General features: G+C 40.7%; 1 protein-coding gene and 2 pseudogenes across 5 annotated transcripts in view; 1 reads left to right on the top strand and 2 right to left on the bottom strand.

Annotated features, from left to right (window-relative positions):
• Positions 1-716: 716 nt before the first annotated feature.
• LOC130838149 (ferritin heavy chain-like) lies at positions 717-2,952 on the bottom strand (annotated as a pseudogene).
• Positions 2,151-14,985, bottom strand: part of LOC130838431 (zinc finger protein 350-like) — a 21,904-nt gene continuing 9,069 nt past the window's right edge. For 4 of the 5 annotated variants that reach the window (XM_057711515.1, XM_057711516.1, XM_057711514.1 and 1 more), the window contains 3 exons: positions 11,752-11,878; positions 10,572-10,667; positions 2,151-4,952 (listed from right to left, as the gene is read on the bottom strand). In XM_057711515.1, the coding sequence (XP_057567498.1) occupies positions 3,613-4,952; positions 10,572-10,667; positions 11,752-11,878 (1,563 nt within the window). In that variant the 3' untranslated portion in view covers positions 2,151-3,612. The remainder of the gene's footprint in view (positions 4,953-10,571; positions 10,668-11,751; positions 11,879-14,985) is intronic. The other variant, XM_057711517.1, reaches the window with a different exon arrangement.
• LOC130838433 (trifunctional enzyme subunit beta, mitochondrial-like) lies at positions 8,585-10,276 on the top strand (annotated as a pseudogene).

Raw genomic sequence — 14,985 nt, 5'->3', positions numbered from 1 at the left:
AAATACAGCAGATTCACTCTGGTGTACCTCAAAAGCTGGTACAAGAGTGTAATTATATTCCAATAAAGAGCTTAAAAAAAAAATCTGTAGAGGCCAGTGATGGGAAGGTCCTCATGGTCAGTGACTGGGGCAATTCCAAGAGGCAATTATTGGGTGTATGAGGATGTCATGGTTGGAAGCCAGTGGAAAGAGGGCTTTTGAAATGATCAGAATCCAACTATCTCCCCCAGATTGTGTTCTTTAAATATTACCCTTCAAATCTAGGTCTTTGATATATCGAGAGCAGATCTTGATATATGAGGGTGAGTCAAAAATTATCCGCACTGTGGCTGTGAGGCCAACAGAAGTTTTAATGCAACCAGAGTGTGGATAATTTTCAATTCATCCTCGTACAATGTGAGGCAGGGATCTAATTTCATCTTTTTCCATATAAATAATCAATAACACCAGCACCTTAAAGGATTTTCCCTTTCCCCACTTTACATGATTTCAGACTGTGTATTTCTCCCTAAAATAAGAACATACAAAAAACACACAAAACATACAAAACAGGTTAGTGCAATAGATTCTAGGAAGATAAACCATACTGGTGTTTTGTGTCATAAATCCCATCAAAGTTACTAATGAACCCCCTCCCCCCCACACACACGTACACACAACTAATGACCAGTAACTTTACTAACAGATTGTCTTATACAGAGCAAATATTCAAGGACTGTTTAAATAAGTATCATTTTATTCAGAGATATATTTTCAATCTGCACTTGTCTATAACTGGACTGTAAGATTTGTAAATTGCAGGGGCCGGGAGCACGCACCACAGCTAATCTCAATTGAAATAGGTTGCTCTCCTGACTATTTAGCTATTTTCTTTCATGTCTCAACCAACTCTTCCACTATCTGCTTTGTGATAGCGCAAACCGGATTCTCTTTTGCCAGCTTCACGTTCACTTCTGCCAACACAGGGCACTAGAGAGCATGGGTAGGCAGAAGGAAAATGGAGATGGGACTTGCTTTTTCCTATTTGCTTTCTCTTCTTGCTGCAGAGGAAACAGCTGGTTGCTATTTTCCATTTTTGTCCACAGTCTTAGAATCGTGTTCATCCCACGCCCTCAGGCATTCTAGCATCAGCCAGCCATGTGCTCTCCTCAGAGATTGAAGAAGGAGATACATTGCGGGGGTGGGGGTGGGGTCCATCCTCCAGGCTCCTGACTCCTTGCACCACTCAGTCATTTGTCCTCTTCAAGTCGGCACAAAGTTTCAAGTGAATGACTGGGGAGCAGTGACTTCTAGCTAAATCACTAAAAAACAGGGTGACAATTGTGAAATCACTAAAAAACAGGGTGACATTTTTGAGATTTTATTACCCAGGGCCCTCTTCCCATGAGACTGGGCATTCTTAATGGCACTAGAATCCTAGTATAACCTAGGGTCTTTTACATGTCTGTTTTTTTTTTTTTTTTTCTGACTACCAAATTTGAAGAAATAGTACAGATGAAAAAAACTTCAGTGGATGCTTTAGTACAACTTACAGAAAAGGTGAAGGTAAATCCAAAATGGATGCACTGCCATGGTACCAGAGAAGTCACCCCCATGGCCACTGGGAAGCCAGCCTAATGCATAACTCTCATCGTCACAGGGTGTGCCTGTCAGAGACACTCTGCCACGCCAGATTCAGGGGCCCTCATGACGCACAGGTGGGATGTGGTCACCCAATTCTTCGATGTATTTCACCTGCTCACTCAGGTCTTTGCACAAGTGGGGGTCATTTTTGGCAGTAAGCAATTTGTGCAGTTCCAGTAGTGACGGATTCATGCCCTTTTCTGAGTGGAATGCACATTCCACTGCCTTGAGCCCACTCTCTGAGTCGTCCTGTTCTGGTTTCTGGATACACCAAAGGAAGCTTCGGCCACCTGGGAGGTTCTGCATCTTCATCAGCTTCCTCAGCATGTTCCCTCCCTTCAGGAGACTGGCGAAGAGAACATTTGGTAAAGTTCTGCAAAGCCACATCATCGCCATCAAAGTAGGGAGATATGGACAGGTAGATACTGGAGGCTCCAAGTTGATCTGGCAGTTGATTGTGGCCTCCAAGTCCTGGTGGTAGTGCTGGTGCACCTGTGCGGGGGACTGGGAAGTCACAGCAGGTGGCTGAGAAGCAGCAGCAGTAGCTCACTGCACTGGAGCAGTGATAGATGCCTTGGGAGACATCCAGGGGTGCTGTAAGGAGGCGGCAGAAGTCTGGCTCTGCATGGCCAGGTTGGGGGGCGGAGAGGAGGGTTGCAGGGCAAGCACCAGGTTCTGTTCAAGCACTGCTTAAGCAGAAAACCACAGCAACTCTTGGCAAAGAATGTCCTTTTCCCTGAAAATCGTTATTCTGGCAGGCTGGCTCTAAGAAGGCCCTCAAAGATTCTCAACTCTCCCCTTCAGTATGCGCTGGCCTAGCAACATGCTTCTAAAAGAATACAGCAAAGTGATGGAAGATTTAGGTATAAGAGGTACAATGTGACCTGGCTATAAACCATCTTCAAATAAGTTGTGGAGTCATCCCCTAGCAATGAGAACGAGTTCAAGACATTCTCTATCAAAATACACATTAAGGGTGTTAATCTGATGGAAAATGAGGTCAACAAGTTTCCACTGCAATCACAAGCTTATCTCCTTTGTGAGATCTCTGCCATTCTGCAAAAGGTTCTACACACTTAGTGTATCCACAGACATTTCTTATTTCTGACACACGATGAGAAACAATGTTACTGAAAACCATGTCCTGTTCACTGCTGTGCAAATTAGGGACTGACTCGGCAGGTTTGGGGTGTTTAAACCCTGCACATTCCAGAGAAAGGACTGACCCTTGACTGGCACCTGAGAAGGAACATCTAAGCCCTTGGAATAGCCTGCCTGCTAAGAGTGTCTCTGTGTACCTGGGGGTTTGGGCCACGCCACAGAGTACATGCTAACAATGTGATTTTTGGTGAACACCTGCTTTTGTTTGCCTGGGGCTCTGGGCCATGCTGTTATTAGTCTGACCCTCAGGAGGTTGGAGTTTGAGAAGTTAAGGTCAGTCATGTGGTTTCTCCATGCCTCCATAACTAACCCCCAGTAAAAACCTTGGGCACTAAGGCGCAGGTGAGTTTCTCTGGTTGGCAATACACCATATGTGTTGTCAGATCATTGCTGGAAGAATTAAGCACTGTCCATACAACTCCATTGGGAGGACAACTGGATGTACCTGGTTTCTCCTAAAGTCTGCCTTATGTACCTTTTATATTTGCTAATTTTAATTTGTAAATTTTCACTGTCCTAAACTGTAGCCATAAGTATAGCAGCTTTTATGAATTTGATGAGTGCTTTTAGAGATAATCAAATGTGAGGGTGGTCTTAGGGACCTGACACAACTGCCTTCCTAAAATTTCTTTCTGATGTGAATTTATTGATGATTTTGAAGTCACACTCGCTACAATTCAACCTACTAACTGCCACTGATACTTAATGAGGTATATCTTTCCATTGTCACTGCATTCATTAGTATTCTTTCAGTGAAACTTTTTAACTATATAAAAAGTTAAAACTTTGATCAAAAGGCTTTTCCACATTGAATGTACCAAATCATCCCTACACATTTCCTGTGACATAAAATAAGACATAATTGGTAACTGAAGGCACTACCACATTTACTGCATTCATGAGGTTTCTCTCCTGTGTAAATTCTCTGTTATCTCCTGAGGGTGTACATCTGGCAACAGGCTGTCCCACAAGGACTACATTCCCTTGGGCTAGGAACCCACTGATGTTTAATGATGTCTGCACTGCCACAGAAGGCCCTTGTACTGTCACTGTTTCAAAAGAGTTTTTCTCCTGTATGGGTTCTGTGGTACATAGTGAGCTGTGGTTCCCAAGGGAATCATTTTCCACCTTGACTGAATCCACACATTTCTCTTTCATATGAGTTTTCTTATGTTTAGTGAGGGAGGACTTGTGGCAGAAGGCTTTCCCACAATTGCTGCATCCATGGGGTTTTTCTCCTGTATGGACTCTCTGATGTCTACTGAGTATTGACTTCGTGGAGTAGCTTTTCCCACATATGTTGCATTTATAGCGTTTCTCTTCTGTATGACCTCTTTGATGTCTAATGAGACTTGACTTCTGAAAGTAGGCTTTTCCACATTCACTGCATATATAGGGAGGATTTCCAGTGTGAAATACCTGATGTGCAACAAGACATGGCTTATGACTGAAGGCTTTACCACATTCCTTGCATCCATAGGGCTTCTCTCCAGTATGAATTCGCTGATGTATAAGGAAGTTACCCTTCTGGATGAAGCCTTTTCCACATTCACTGCATGTATAGGGTTTCTCTCCCGTGTGAGTTTTCTGATGTACAAGGAGCTGAGACTTCCTGGAGAAGGTTTTCCCACACTCACTACAAGCATGGGGTTTTATTCCTCTTTCAACCTGCATATGTATATTGAGCTCTGCTTTCCTACAGAAGGCTTTACCACATTTAAGGCATTTATACGGTTTCTCTCCTGTGTGAGTTCTCTGATGTACAGTGAGTTGAGACTTTTTGATGAAGGTTTTACCACATTCAATACACTCATGTTTCTTTCCTTTTTCAGTCTGATGTACATTGAATTTTGAATTGGTGCAGATGGTGTTTCCATATTTATTGCATTTAATCCCAGTGTAACGTTTTTCATGCTTAGTACGAAGGAATGATTTCTCATATTTATTAAACTTGTCAGGGTTCTTTGCTACACAGCGTTTATTCTGGTTCATTAAATCTACATTAGAGTTCAGTATGTCAAACTTATGGCTTTGCCTTAAAGTAACAAGATTTCTGCGCAGATGAAACATATTTCGTGATGAACTGTTTTCACGGCCTCTTTCCATATTTTTACGCTTGTTTTGGACTTCCAAGGACCACTGCATATGTTCACCAACTTCTCCAGCTTCTAGAAAGAAAATTAATTCTTTCACAATTGGGTTATGTAATAAAACTGCTTCTAAAATGCCATGTTTTGGGCTGGCTCTTTGTGACAATTCTGTCATATGAAGGAAATCATTAAGTTCAAATTTACTTCTTGAATATGAGGGGGAAACACAATGAAATAAAGCCATAACATCTTTAAAAAAAAAAAAAAACCTGCTGATACAAAACCAATGTTAGACAATTCTCAATTAGTGAATTTTTTCCTGCTCTCCAAATAGATCCTTGCAAAATAGGCAAAGAGGATGAAGGAGAAATGTGTCTCATTAACACAAGATAATGTAAGTTGGAGAGACATCTGAACCAGCATGATGGAGGATACAGCCATTCATTCCCCCAATACTTATTGAATGTCTACTATGTCTCATTCACTGTCACAGCATTCAAATACAAATGAAAGACACATTCTCTGCATTCCACTATCAAAAGAGAACAAAATGGAAGCAAAGAAATAAGACAACTTCAGACTGAAAAGTGGTTCCTAACACATGAAAAAGAACTATGGGAGGTGGCCAACTTTAAATAGGTAATCGCCTGTGAGAACATTGAGCCAATAAACCAGGAATAAAGAATAAGCAATCTCATGTAAAGAATTATAAGTTTTCATTCAAGTCCAACAACAATGCAAAAGCCCTGAGACAGGAAAGGTTTTACCCAGGTCAAGAAACAGAAAGGTAGCCAGTAGGCCCTGAATAGAATAGCTATATAGGGAGAAGGAAGAGTGCAAGTTCAAATGGTAGACAGAAGTCATCTCATGTAGATCTGGCAGGAAGAATCTGAATGTGATGCTAAGACTAGTGGCAAGCCACTGGAAGTTTTGAGAAGGTGGGGGGTTCTGATTTATATTTCCAAAAGATTGCCGACAGCTACATGGAGAGGGATGGGAGAGGAAGCAGTGTAGAAGAGAGGAAGTTAATGAAGTGATCCAGGCAAGGGATGATGGTGGCTTGGTCTGGAGCAACAACAGTGTACATGTGGAGAAGTGGATGAAATCAAGGTACGTCTAGGAGAAGGAAAGAAACAACATTCGATGTTGAATTTAATGTAAGTAAAAGGAAGGAATCAAGGGTTTTCCCTAGGTATTTGCCTTAAATGGCTAGAAGTACCAGCTAAGTTGTTGAGAACATCAAGGAGACAGATTTTGAATGTGGGAAAATCAGGTGTGTATTTTGAAATAAACACTTTGAGATGCATATCTTGGTGCAGACATGAAGAACTCAACTAGAGAGAGGAATCTGGAGAAGACTTTGGCTAGAGGACAAATTTGGGGTTATCTGTACAGGCAGACCTTGGAGATGTTCCAGGTTAAGTTTCAGACCACCACAAAAAAGCAAATATCACAATAAAGCTAGTCATGCGAATTTTTTTGTTTCCCAGTGCATATAAAAGTCACATTTACACGATACTGTAGTATATTAAGTGTGCAATAGCATTATGTCTAAAACAGTGTATATAGTGTACAGTGTACACTTAATTTAAGAACACTTTCTCACTAAAAAATGCTAAACATCATCTGAGCCTTCGGCGAGTCGTAGTAGTAACATCAAAGATCACTGATTACAAATCACCATAACAAGTATAATAACAGTGAAAAAGTTTGAAATACTGAGAGAATTACCAAAATATGACACAGACACGAAGTGAGCAAATGCTGCTGGAAAAACTCGTGCTGATAGACTTGCTCGATGCAGGGCTGCCACAAACTTTCAATTTTTGTTTTGTTTTGTTTTGTTGGCTGCACTGCTAGGCTTGTGGGATCTTAGTTCCCCGACCATGGATTGAACCCGTGCCCCCTGCAGTGGAAGCATGGAGTCCTAACCACTGGACCTCCAAAGAGTTCCCCACAAACTTTCAATTGTAAAAAACACACTAACTGCAAAGTACAATAAAGCGAGCTGTGCCTGTATAGAAATTCCCAAAGAGGGAATTCCCTGGCAGTCCAGTGGTTAGGACTCAGCACTTTCACTGCCAGGGAATGGGTTCAATCCCTGGTCGGGGGAGCTAAGATCCTGCAGACCGTGTGGTGAGGCCAAAAAACCCCCCCAAACCAACCAAACAAAAATAAACCCCAAAACATAAGCCAGATCATGTCACTCTTCTGCCCCAAACCATTCAATAACTGTCATTCTGATAAAAATCCCAAGTCCTTAAAATGGCCTGCAATGCCCTGCATCATGTGGGCTCCTTTCTCATCTCATGAGGATCACTTCTGCTCTCAATCGCTCTGCTCTCCCCACACAGGATTCCTTGACAGTCCTCAAACACGCCAAGTATACCTCTACCTCAGGACCACCACTGCTGGTACACTTTTCCCAGACCTACCCACGGGTCATCCCTTACTCCATGCAGCCAGTCTTGCAGAGCAGAGGCATTCCCTGTCTGTCATGTATAAAGCATCAGGCCCTCCTATTGCCTGACATTCATTACCCCCAACATTGTTCTTCATGGTTATAATTACCATCAGAAAAATTTATATACTGTGTACCTCCCCCACTTAGAATGCAAGTTTTATGAGAGGAAGAATTTAATCTTTTTTATTCTCTGCTGTAGCCACATAATATAAAGCACACTATGTTATAGCACATATTAGGCACTAAAAATACTTGCTGAGGGAATGAAACAATGAAACAATCATACATGTGGAGGGCATTGCAGAGATTGGTTTAAATGAAGCTGACTTTGAATTTAGGGAATGGAAAGAAAATTCTTTGTAAGCAAGATATTGTATCTTGCAGTCCCTTGATCACAGAGGGATTTAAATATCACATAGTTGGTAATAGCGTTGTAACTAGAATTTATAGACTAGGGAAATTAAACTGAGAGTAACTAAGATGAATCAAGAGAAATATCTGATCCAGCAAATATACAGAGAAATCAGCAAAAGATGCATGAGGTTTATCATTTGATTTCAGGTGGGGCCTAAGATTGCAAATTTTTTGTTTTTGTTTTTTTATTTGAGTGAATTCCTTTATTTCAGTATATTTGGGAGGTATAATTCATTCTGAAAATTACAATACTTATAGCTCTTCCCTTACCATTTTATTACAAAAATTTTCAAACATAGAAACAAACTGAAAGAATTACACAGTGAACAGCCATATATCTAACTCCTTGATTCTATAGCTAACATTTTGCTATATTTGCTTTAGCTCATATTTGCCCATCCAGAATAAGGAAACAGATGCACACTAAAATACCAAGTTACCATGGGAACACAGCATCCAAGGTGAGGCTGAATGTTAGGAAGGAAAATCAGTATTACCCAAGGTTCACTAGTCAGAAGACGATGGTGAATCTGAAGTTCTCTCTTTGCAGAGAGGCATGGAAGACTGAATTTTCAAAGCAAGGGAAAAGGAAGGAACAAGCAGTGTTATTATGGCAGTCAATGAAGAAGGGAAAAATTTGAGAATCCTCAGAAAGAAAAAATTCTAAGCAAAACAAATCAAGATCCTAGATGAAATAAATCAGTATCAAATCCAGGGGTGAGAACACAGGAGTATTTTCCTCTAAATGCTTAAGCAATGAATATTAACATAGGAGAATACTAATCAGAGGCTCTGTTTAGATACTATCAAAAGTTTAGATGAGTCACTCGCGTCTAGACCTTGCCCGCAGCAGGAGTCTCAGCTGACGCGGACTGAGGTTTCAGAATGACTTCCCTCTTGACTTACACTATTAAAAATCTTCCCAGTACATCCAAATGGGCCCTCAGCTTTTCTGTGAGACCTCTGAGCTGTTCCTCCCAGCTACGAGCTGCCGCAACTGCCCAGACTAAATCGAAGAAAACCTTAGCCAAACCCAATATAAGGAATATCGTGGTGGTGGATGGTGTGCGCACTCCATTTTTGCTATCAGGCACTTCATATAAAGACCTGATGCCACATGATTTGGCTAGAACAGCACTTTCCGGTTTGTTGCATCGGACCAGCGTCTCAAAGGATGTTGCTGATTATGTCATCTTTGGGACCGTTATGCAGGAAGTGAAAACAAGCAATGTGGCTAGAGAGGCTGTCCTCAGAGCTGGCTTCTCTGACAAGACTCCTGCTCACACTGTCACCATGGCTTGCATCTCTTCCAACCAAGCCATGACCACAGCTGTCGGCTTAATTGCTTCTGGCCAGTGTGATGTGGTCGTGGCAGGTGGTGTAGAGTTAATGTCTGACATCCCTATTCGCCATTCAAGGAAAATGAGGAAGATGATGCTGGATCTCAACAAGGCCAAGACTCTGGGTCAGCGACTATTGTTAATCTCTAAATTCAGATTGAATTTCCTATCACCTGAGGTTCCTGCAGTGGCTGAGTTCCCTACCAATGAGACCATGGGCCACTCTGCAGACCGACTGGCTGCCGCCTTTGCTGTTTCTCGGCTGGAATAGGATGAGTACGCTCTGCGCTCACACAGCCTGGCCAGAAAGGCACAGGATGAAGGACTCCTTTCTGATATTGTGCCCTTCAAAGTACCAGGAAGAGATATAGTTACTCAAGATAATGGCATTCGTCCTTCATATCTGGAACAGATGGCCAAACTGAAGCCCGCATTCATCAAGCCCTATGGCACAGTGACAGCTGCAAATTCTTCTTTCCTGACCGATGGTGCATCTGCAGTGCTGATTATGGCAGAGGAAAAAGCTCTGGCCATGGGTTATAAGCCGAAGGCATATTTGAGGGATTTCACATACGTGTCTCAGGATCCAAAAGATCAGCTTTTACTTGGACCAACATACGCTACTCCAAAAGTTCTAGAAAAGGCAGGATTGACACTGAATGATATTGATGCTTTTGAATTCCATGAAGCTTTCTCAGGTCAGATTTTGGCTAATTTCAAAGCCACGGATTCTGATTGGTTTGCACAAAACTACATGGGTAGAAAAGCCAAGGTTGGATTGCCTCCTTTGGAGAAATTTAACGTCTGGGGTGGATCACTGTCTCTGGGGCACCCGTTTGGAGCCACTGGCTGTCCGTTGGTCATGGCAGCTGCCAACAGATTACGGAAGGAAGGAGGCCAGTATGGTTTAGTTGCCGCCTGTGCAGCTGGAGGGCAGGGCCATGCTATGATAGTGGAAGCTTATCCAAAATAATAGATCAAGAGGAAGTGACCTGGAGTTTCTGTGCAACACTTCCCCTAGGCAATGCCATTTCAATGCACTACTCAATGACATCTATGTTCCTAGCTCCTCTTAGGAAAACAAAATTTTTGGCCTTCTGTTAAATACTTTGCAATTAAGCCTTTTCAGTGTTCTGAGCTTTCCAATAATCACGGCTTACCACTCTTTCAGGGATTTCTTAGTTACCAGAATCTCTCACAGTGATAAGTTTAAGCAATTGTGTTTGGCCTCTGTTTTCATTAAAGACTGAATGAGTGGTTGCAATTTTGGAAAGAAGTTAACTGGGATTTGGAATCGTCTTTGTAACATTTGCAAATTATAACTCATTTCTATTTGTGACCTAAAGATAAATGTTTTCTATAAAATACAAAAAAAAAAAAAGTTTAGATGAGTCACCTCAACACTATTTCAAAGGCGTGAGGCCTTCACAGATCTAGGAATTTACTTCTTTTCTACCTGGATGTTTCTCATTCACTTACCTGGAAAGTTCTGAGCATGGGTATTTTCCTTTGCTATCCATGGTCTGTCTCCTTGCTTCAACTTGAAGATTTCAGTTAGTTTGGGACTTTGATACCCTATTCACAAAAAATAACAGAATATTTAGGAAAATATCTTTGGGCGTGAAATCTAAACATTGTTAAATGATACCTTTTATACATTGTGCAACTGCACCTTGGAAAAGAGCTTTCCCCTTGGAGTAGGGAAAACATACCCCCTCTATCTGAGGCCTGAGAGGAGACTGAGAATCTACCACTTATAAAATTCAAGTCTTAATGTAGGGGTAAGCAAACTATGGTCTGTGGTTGAAACTAAGGCATTTTTTTACATTTTAAAAGCATTATTAATTCGGAATAAAGTGCTCTTACAAAACAGAGTATTCAAAAAGTGAAGGCAAACTTCTAAAATATGATAGCAAAAGTGTTTTGTACCATTACATTTTAAAAATTAAGACCATTTAAAAATATTTATCTCACTGATGTCTCTCATCCTTTTGACATTTCTATTTTTTTTCTTTTTAAATTTTTGGCTGTGTTGGGTCTTCGTTCCTGCGCACGGGCTTTCTCTAGTTGTGGTCAGCAGGCGCTACTCTTCGTTGTGGTGTGCGGGCTTCTCATTGTGATGGCTTCTCTTGTTGCAGAGCACGGGCTCTAGGCACGTGGGCTTCAGTAGTTGTGGCATGAGGGCTCAGTAGTTGTGGCTCACAGGCTCTAGAGCTCAGGCTCAGTAGCTGTGGTGCATGGGCTTAGTTGCTCTGAGGCATGTGGGATCTTCCCAGACCAGGGCTCAAACCTGCGTCCCCTGAATTGGCAGGTAGATTCTTAATCACTGTGCTACCAAGGAAGTTCAACATTTCTATTTTTAATGTATATTTTATAGTGCATATAATAAAATTTAGCAATATACTTATATAACCAATAAATAAAAATGTGTGTGCTAAAAAACCAAAAATAAAACAAAATAAAAGCAGTATTAAAGAAAAAAAATATAATTACAGAGACAGTACCTGCAGTATTTACTATCTTGCCCTTTGCAGAAAAAGTTTGATAATCTCTCTGACATTGTTCACACTTCAGATACCTGCCCCCAAATCATTCCACAATTGAGAAAGGAAAGACTGCTGGTTGGGTCCCCGGAGTGGCACAGGGAAGCCGTCCTCACCCACGGACAACAGGTTGCTATAGTTTTCCAGCATCACATCCTGGTACAGGTCCTTCTGAGCAGGGTTGAGTAGCCTCCACTCCTCCTGTGTGAACTCCACAGCTACATCTTCAAATAATAATGATCCCTGCAGTAATAAATCCTTCTTTAATCTGGGGTGATTATTTGATGGTTTGGAAGAGACATATAGAAATCTAATCATTTCTATCGTGTAGGCTGTATCTATATATGTGATTTACATTATATAGTGTGGAAGAATGGAAAGTCTATACAGATATCCCACCCATTCACTCAGTAATTCAGAAGGTTTTCTGAAATGTGGTCTTTAAAACCTCTTGTTAACCTTGATAGATTTGCCGTCTGTGTGCGTATGTGCATGCACTAAACTATGTGCAGGTGATAGCAAAACAAACATATGTTCTTGCCCTCAAGAAGCCTTCACTGTGCACAAGTTAAACAGAAACAACAAGCACTGAATTAAACATGAAAAACCTGATAATGCCAGAATTGTAAGACACTGAATATAAATAATGTTTACTATGTGCAAAGGCATAATAAGAGCCTTAAGGTGAATGGACTAACTTGAAGAAACAAAGATGAATTATCAAAACAAGAAATACAGTGCTTGAAATTAGGAATTCCAACTTATAGACTCACTACCAATGCAATATAACAGAGAGAGAATTGGTGAACTAGACAACAGATCTGAAGTGCAAAGGACAACAATGGAAAATACAAAAGCGAGGTTGAGAGATATGAAGGGAGAGAGTGAGAATGTTGAGTTTACACCTATCCTGAGTCTGAGGGAAGAAGAGAAAATTTGAGGGAAGGTAATAACCAAAGATATAAGTGCAGAGAATATTTTAGAACTGGTAAAAGATGCAAAACCTCAGGATAAGAGAACCCAACAATTTCAAGCAGGATCAGGAAAAAGAGATCCACTCCTATACACATAGAGGTAAAACTGCAGAACACCAAACTCAAAGGGAAAATTAAAAAATATCCAAAGGGAGGGGCTTCCCTGGTGTCGCAGTGGTTAAGAATCCACCTGCCAATGCAGGGGACACGGGTTCGAGCCCTGGTCCGGGAAGATCCCACATGCCACAGAGAAACTAAGCCTGTGTACCACAACTACTGAGCCTGTGCTCTAGTGCCTGAAAGCCACAACTACTGGGCCTGAGTGCTGCAATTACTGAAGCCCACACGCCTAGAGCTTATGCTCTGCAACAAGAGAAGCCCATGCACCAAAACAAAGAGTAGTGCCCACCTGCTGCAACTAGAGAAAGCCCATGCACGGCAATGAAGACCCAATGCAGCCAATAAATAAATAAATCCTTGTGAAATGTATACTCTAAAAGTCATTTTAAAAAAATCCAAAGGGAAATGACATATACCTAACAAAAGAATAACAAATATGATTTATTGCCTCTAAGTTCTCAACAGCAGTGATGGAAACCTGAAAAAGAATGGACTAGTATTCTCAAAGTGGTAAGTGAAATAACTTTCAATCAAGAATGTTATACTTGGGGCTTCTCTGGTGATTCAGTGGTTAAGAATCCGCCTGTCAATGCAGGGGACACAGGTTTGAGCCCTGGTCCAGGAAGATCCCACATGCCTTGGAGCAACTAAGCCCGTGTGCCACAACTACTGAGCCTGCACCCTAGAGCCCACATGCCACAACTACTGAGACTGCATGCCACAACTATGGAAGCCTGTGCACTCTAAGGCCCATGTGTCACAACTACTGAGCCTGTATGCTGCAACTACTGAAGCCCGTGAACCTAGAGCCCACACTCTGCAACTAGAGAAGCCAAAGCAATGAGAAGGTCATGCACAGCACGCACAACATTTTAGAAACAGTGAAGAATAGCCCCTGCTCATCAAAACTAGAGAAAGCCCACGCACAGCAATGAAGACCCAATGAAGCCAAAAAACAGATAATTCTAAAAAAAGAATGTTATACTTATTAGTATATTAATATTAATATTATATATGGATTTCTTAATACCATATATGGATTTCTCCTATTGTTTCTAATAAGCTTGTAGTAATTCTCAGATTTTTCCAAGTATGCAGCCAAATTATCTGTAAGTATGGAAATTTTAAATCTTCTTTCCAAATTAATATCTTTTATCTCTTTTCTTGACTAATATTTCCACACATTGTGGTGTCACTGGACATCTTTGTCTTGTTCCAACTTTAGGTGACATATTAAAGAGAGACATGAAAATTTGTGAGGATGTTTCAGATTGTCACACCGACTGGGGCCCTTCTGCATTTAATAGTCAGGGACCAAGGATACTATATATCCTGTAAAGCATATGACAGTCCTACAACAGAAAGAACTGAAAAGCTCAAAATGTTAATAGTACACACAGCCTCCCTCCCAATGAATAACATAGGTATAGTAAATTATACTGTATCCCAGAATAAAACTCAAAAATATTTAAAGGAATAAAAGTCTCTCACTCAATAAAGAAAAATTTACAATGCCTGGTACTTAATCAAAATTACCAGATACGCAAAGAGAGAAAATATGACTCCTACAAAGAGAAAAGATCACCAACAGAAACAAAACCAGAAGTGATATATATAATAGAATTAGTAGATAAGGATAATAAAATAGATATTATACATACATATATTTAAAAAGGTACAAGAAAGCATGAACATGATATGGACTAATATGGAAGGTATCAGATAGACCCAATTTCAACTCTAGAAATGTCTGAGATGAACAATGTACTCATTGGATGTGATTAAGAGCTGACTAGACATTGCAGAAGAAAAGATTAGTGAACTTGAAGATACAGCAATAGAAACTATTCAGCATGAAACAGGAAAAAGAACTAAAGAGAAACATTTTAGAAGCAGCCAGAGAAACCAGATTTATTACATGCACAAGAACAGATCAGATGAACACAGACTTCTCCTGTAAACAATACAAGTCAGAAGACAATGGAAAAACATCTTTACAATACTGAAAGAAGAAAACTGTCAACCCTGAATTCCTAGTGAAAATATATTTCAAACATGAAGGCAAAATAAAACCTTTTTCAGATATGCAAAAGCTAAAGTACTTCAGCAGCGGCATACATGTACTAGCAAAAATGTTAAAGGCTGTCCTTCAGATAATAATCTAGATCTATCCAAATGAATGAAGGGCTGCAGAAATGAAAAACCTATGAGTAATATAAAATCTTATTTTTTATATATCTTTAGAAGATAAGTGAT

Source organism: Hippopotamus amphibius, chromosome 16 (genome assembly GCF_030028045.1).
Source record: "Hippopotamus amphibius kiboko isolate mHipAmp2 chromosome 16, mHipAmp2.hap2, whole genome shotgun sequence".
NCBI classification, from domain to species: Eukaryota; Metazoa; Chordata; class Mammalia; order Artiodactyla; family Hippopotamidae; genus Hippopotamus; species Hippopotamus amphibius.
Note: the sequence above shows the minus strand (reverse complement) of the source record. Positions and strands in the feature narration are given on the sequence as shown.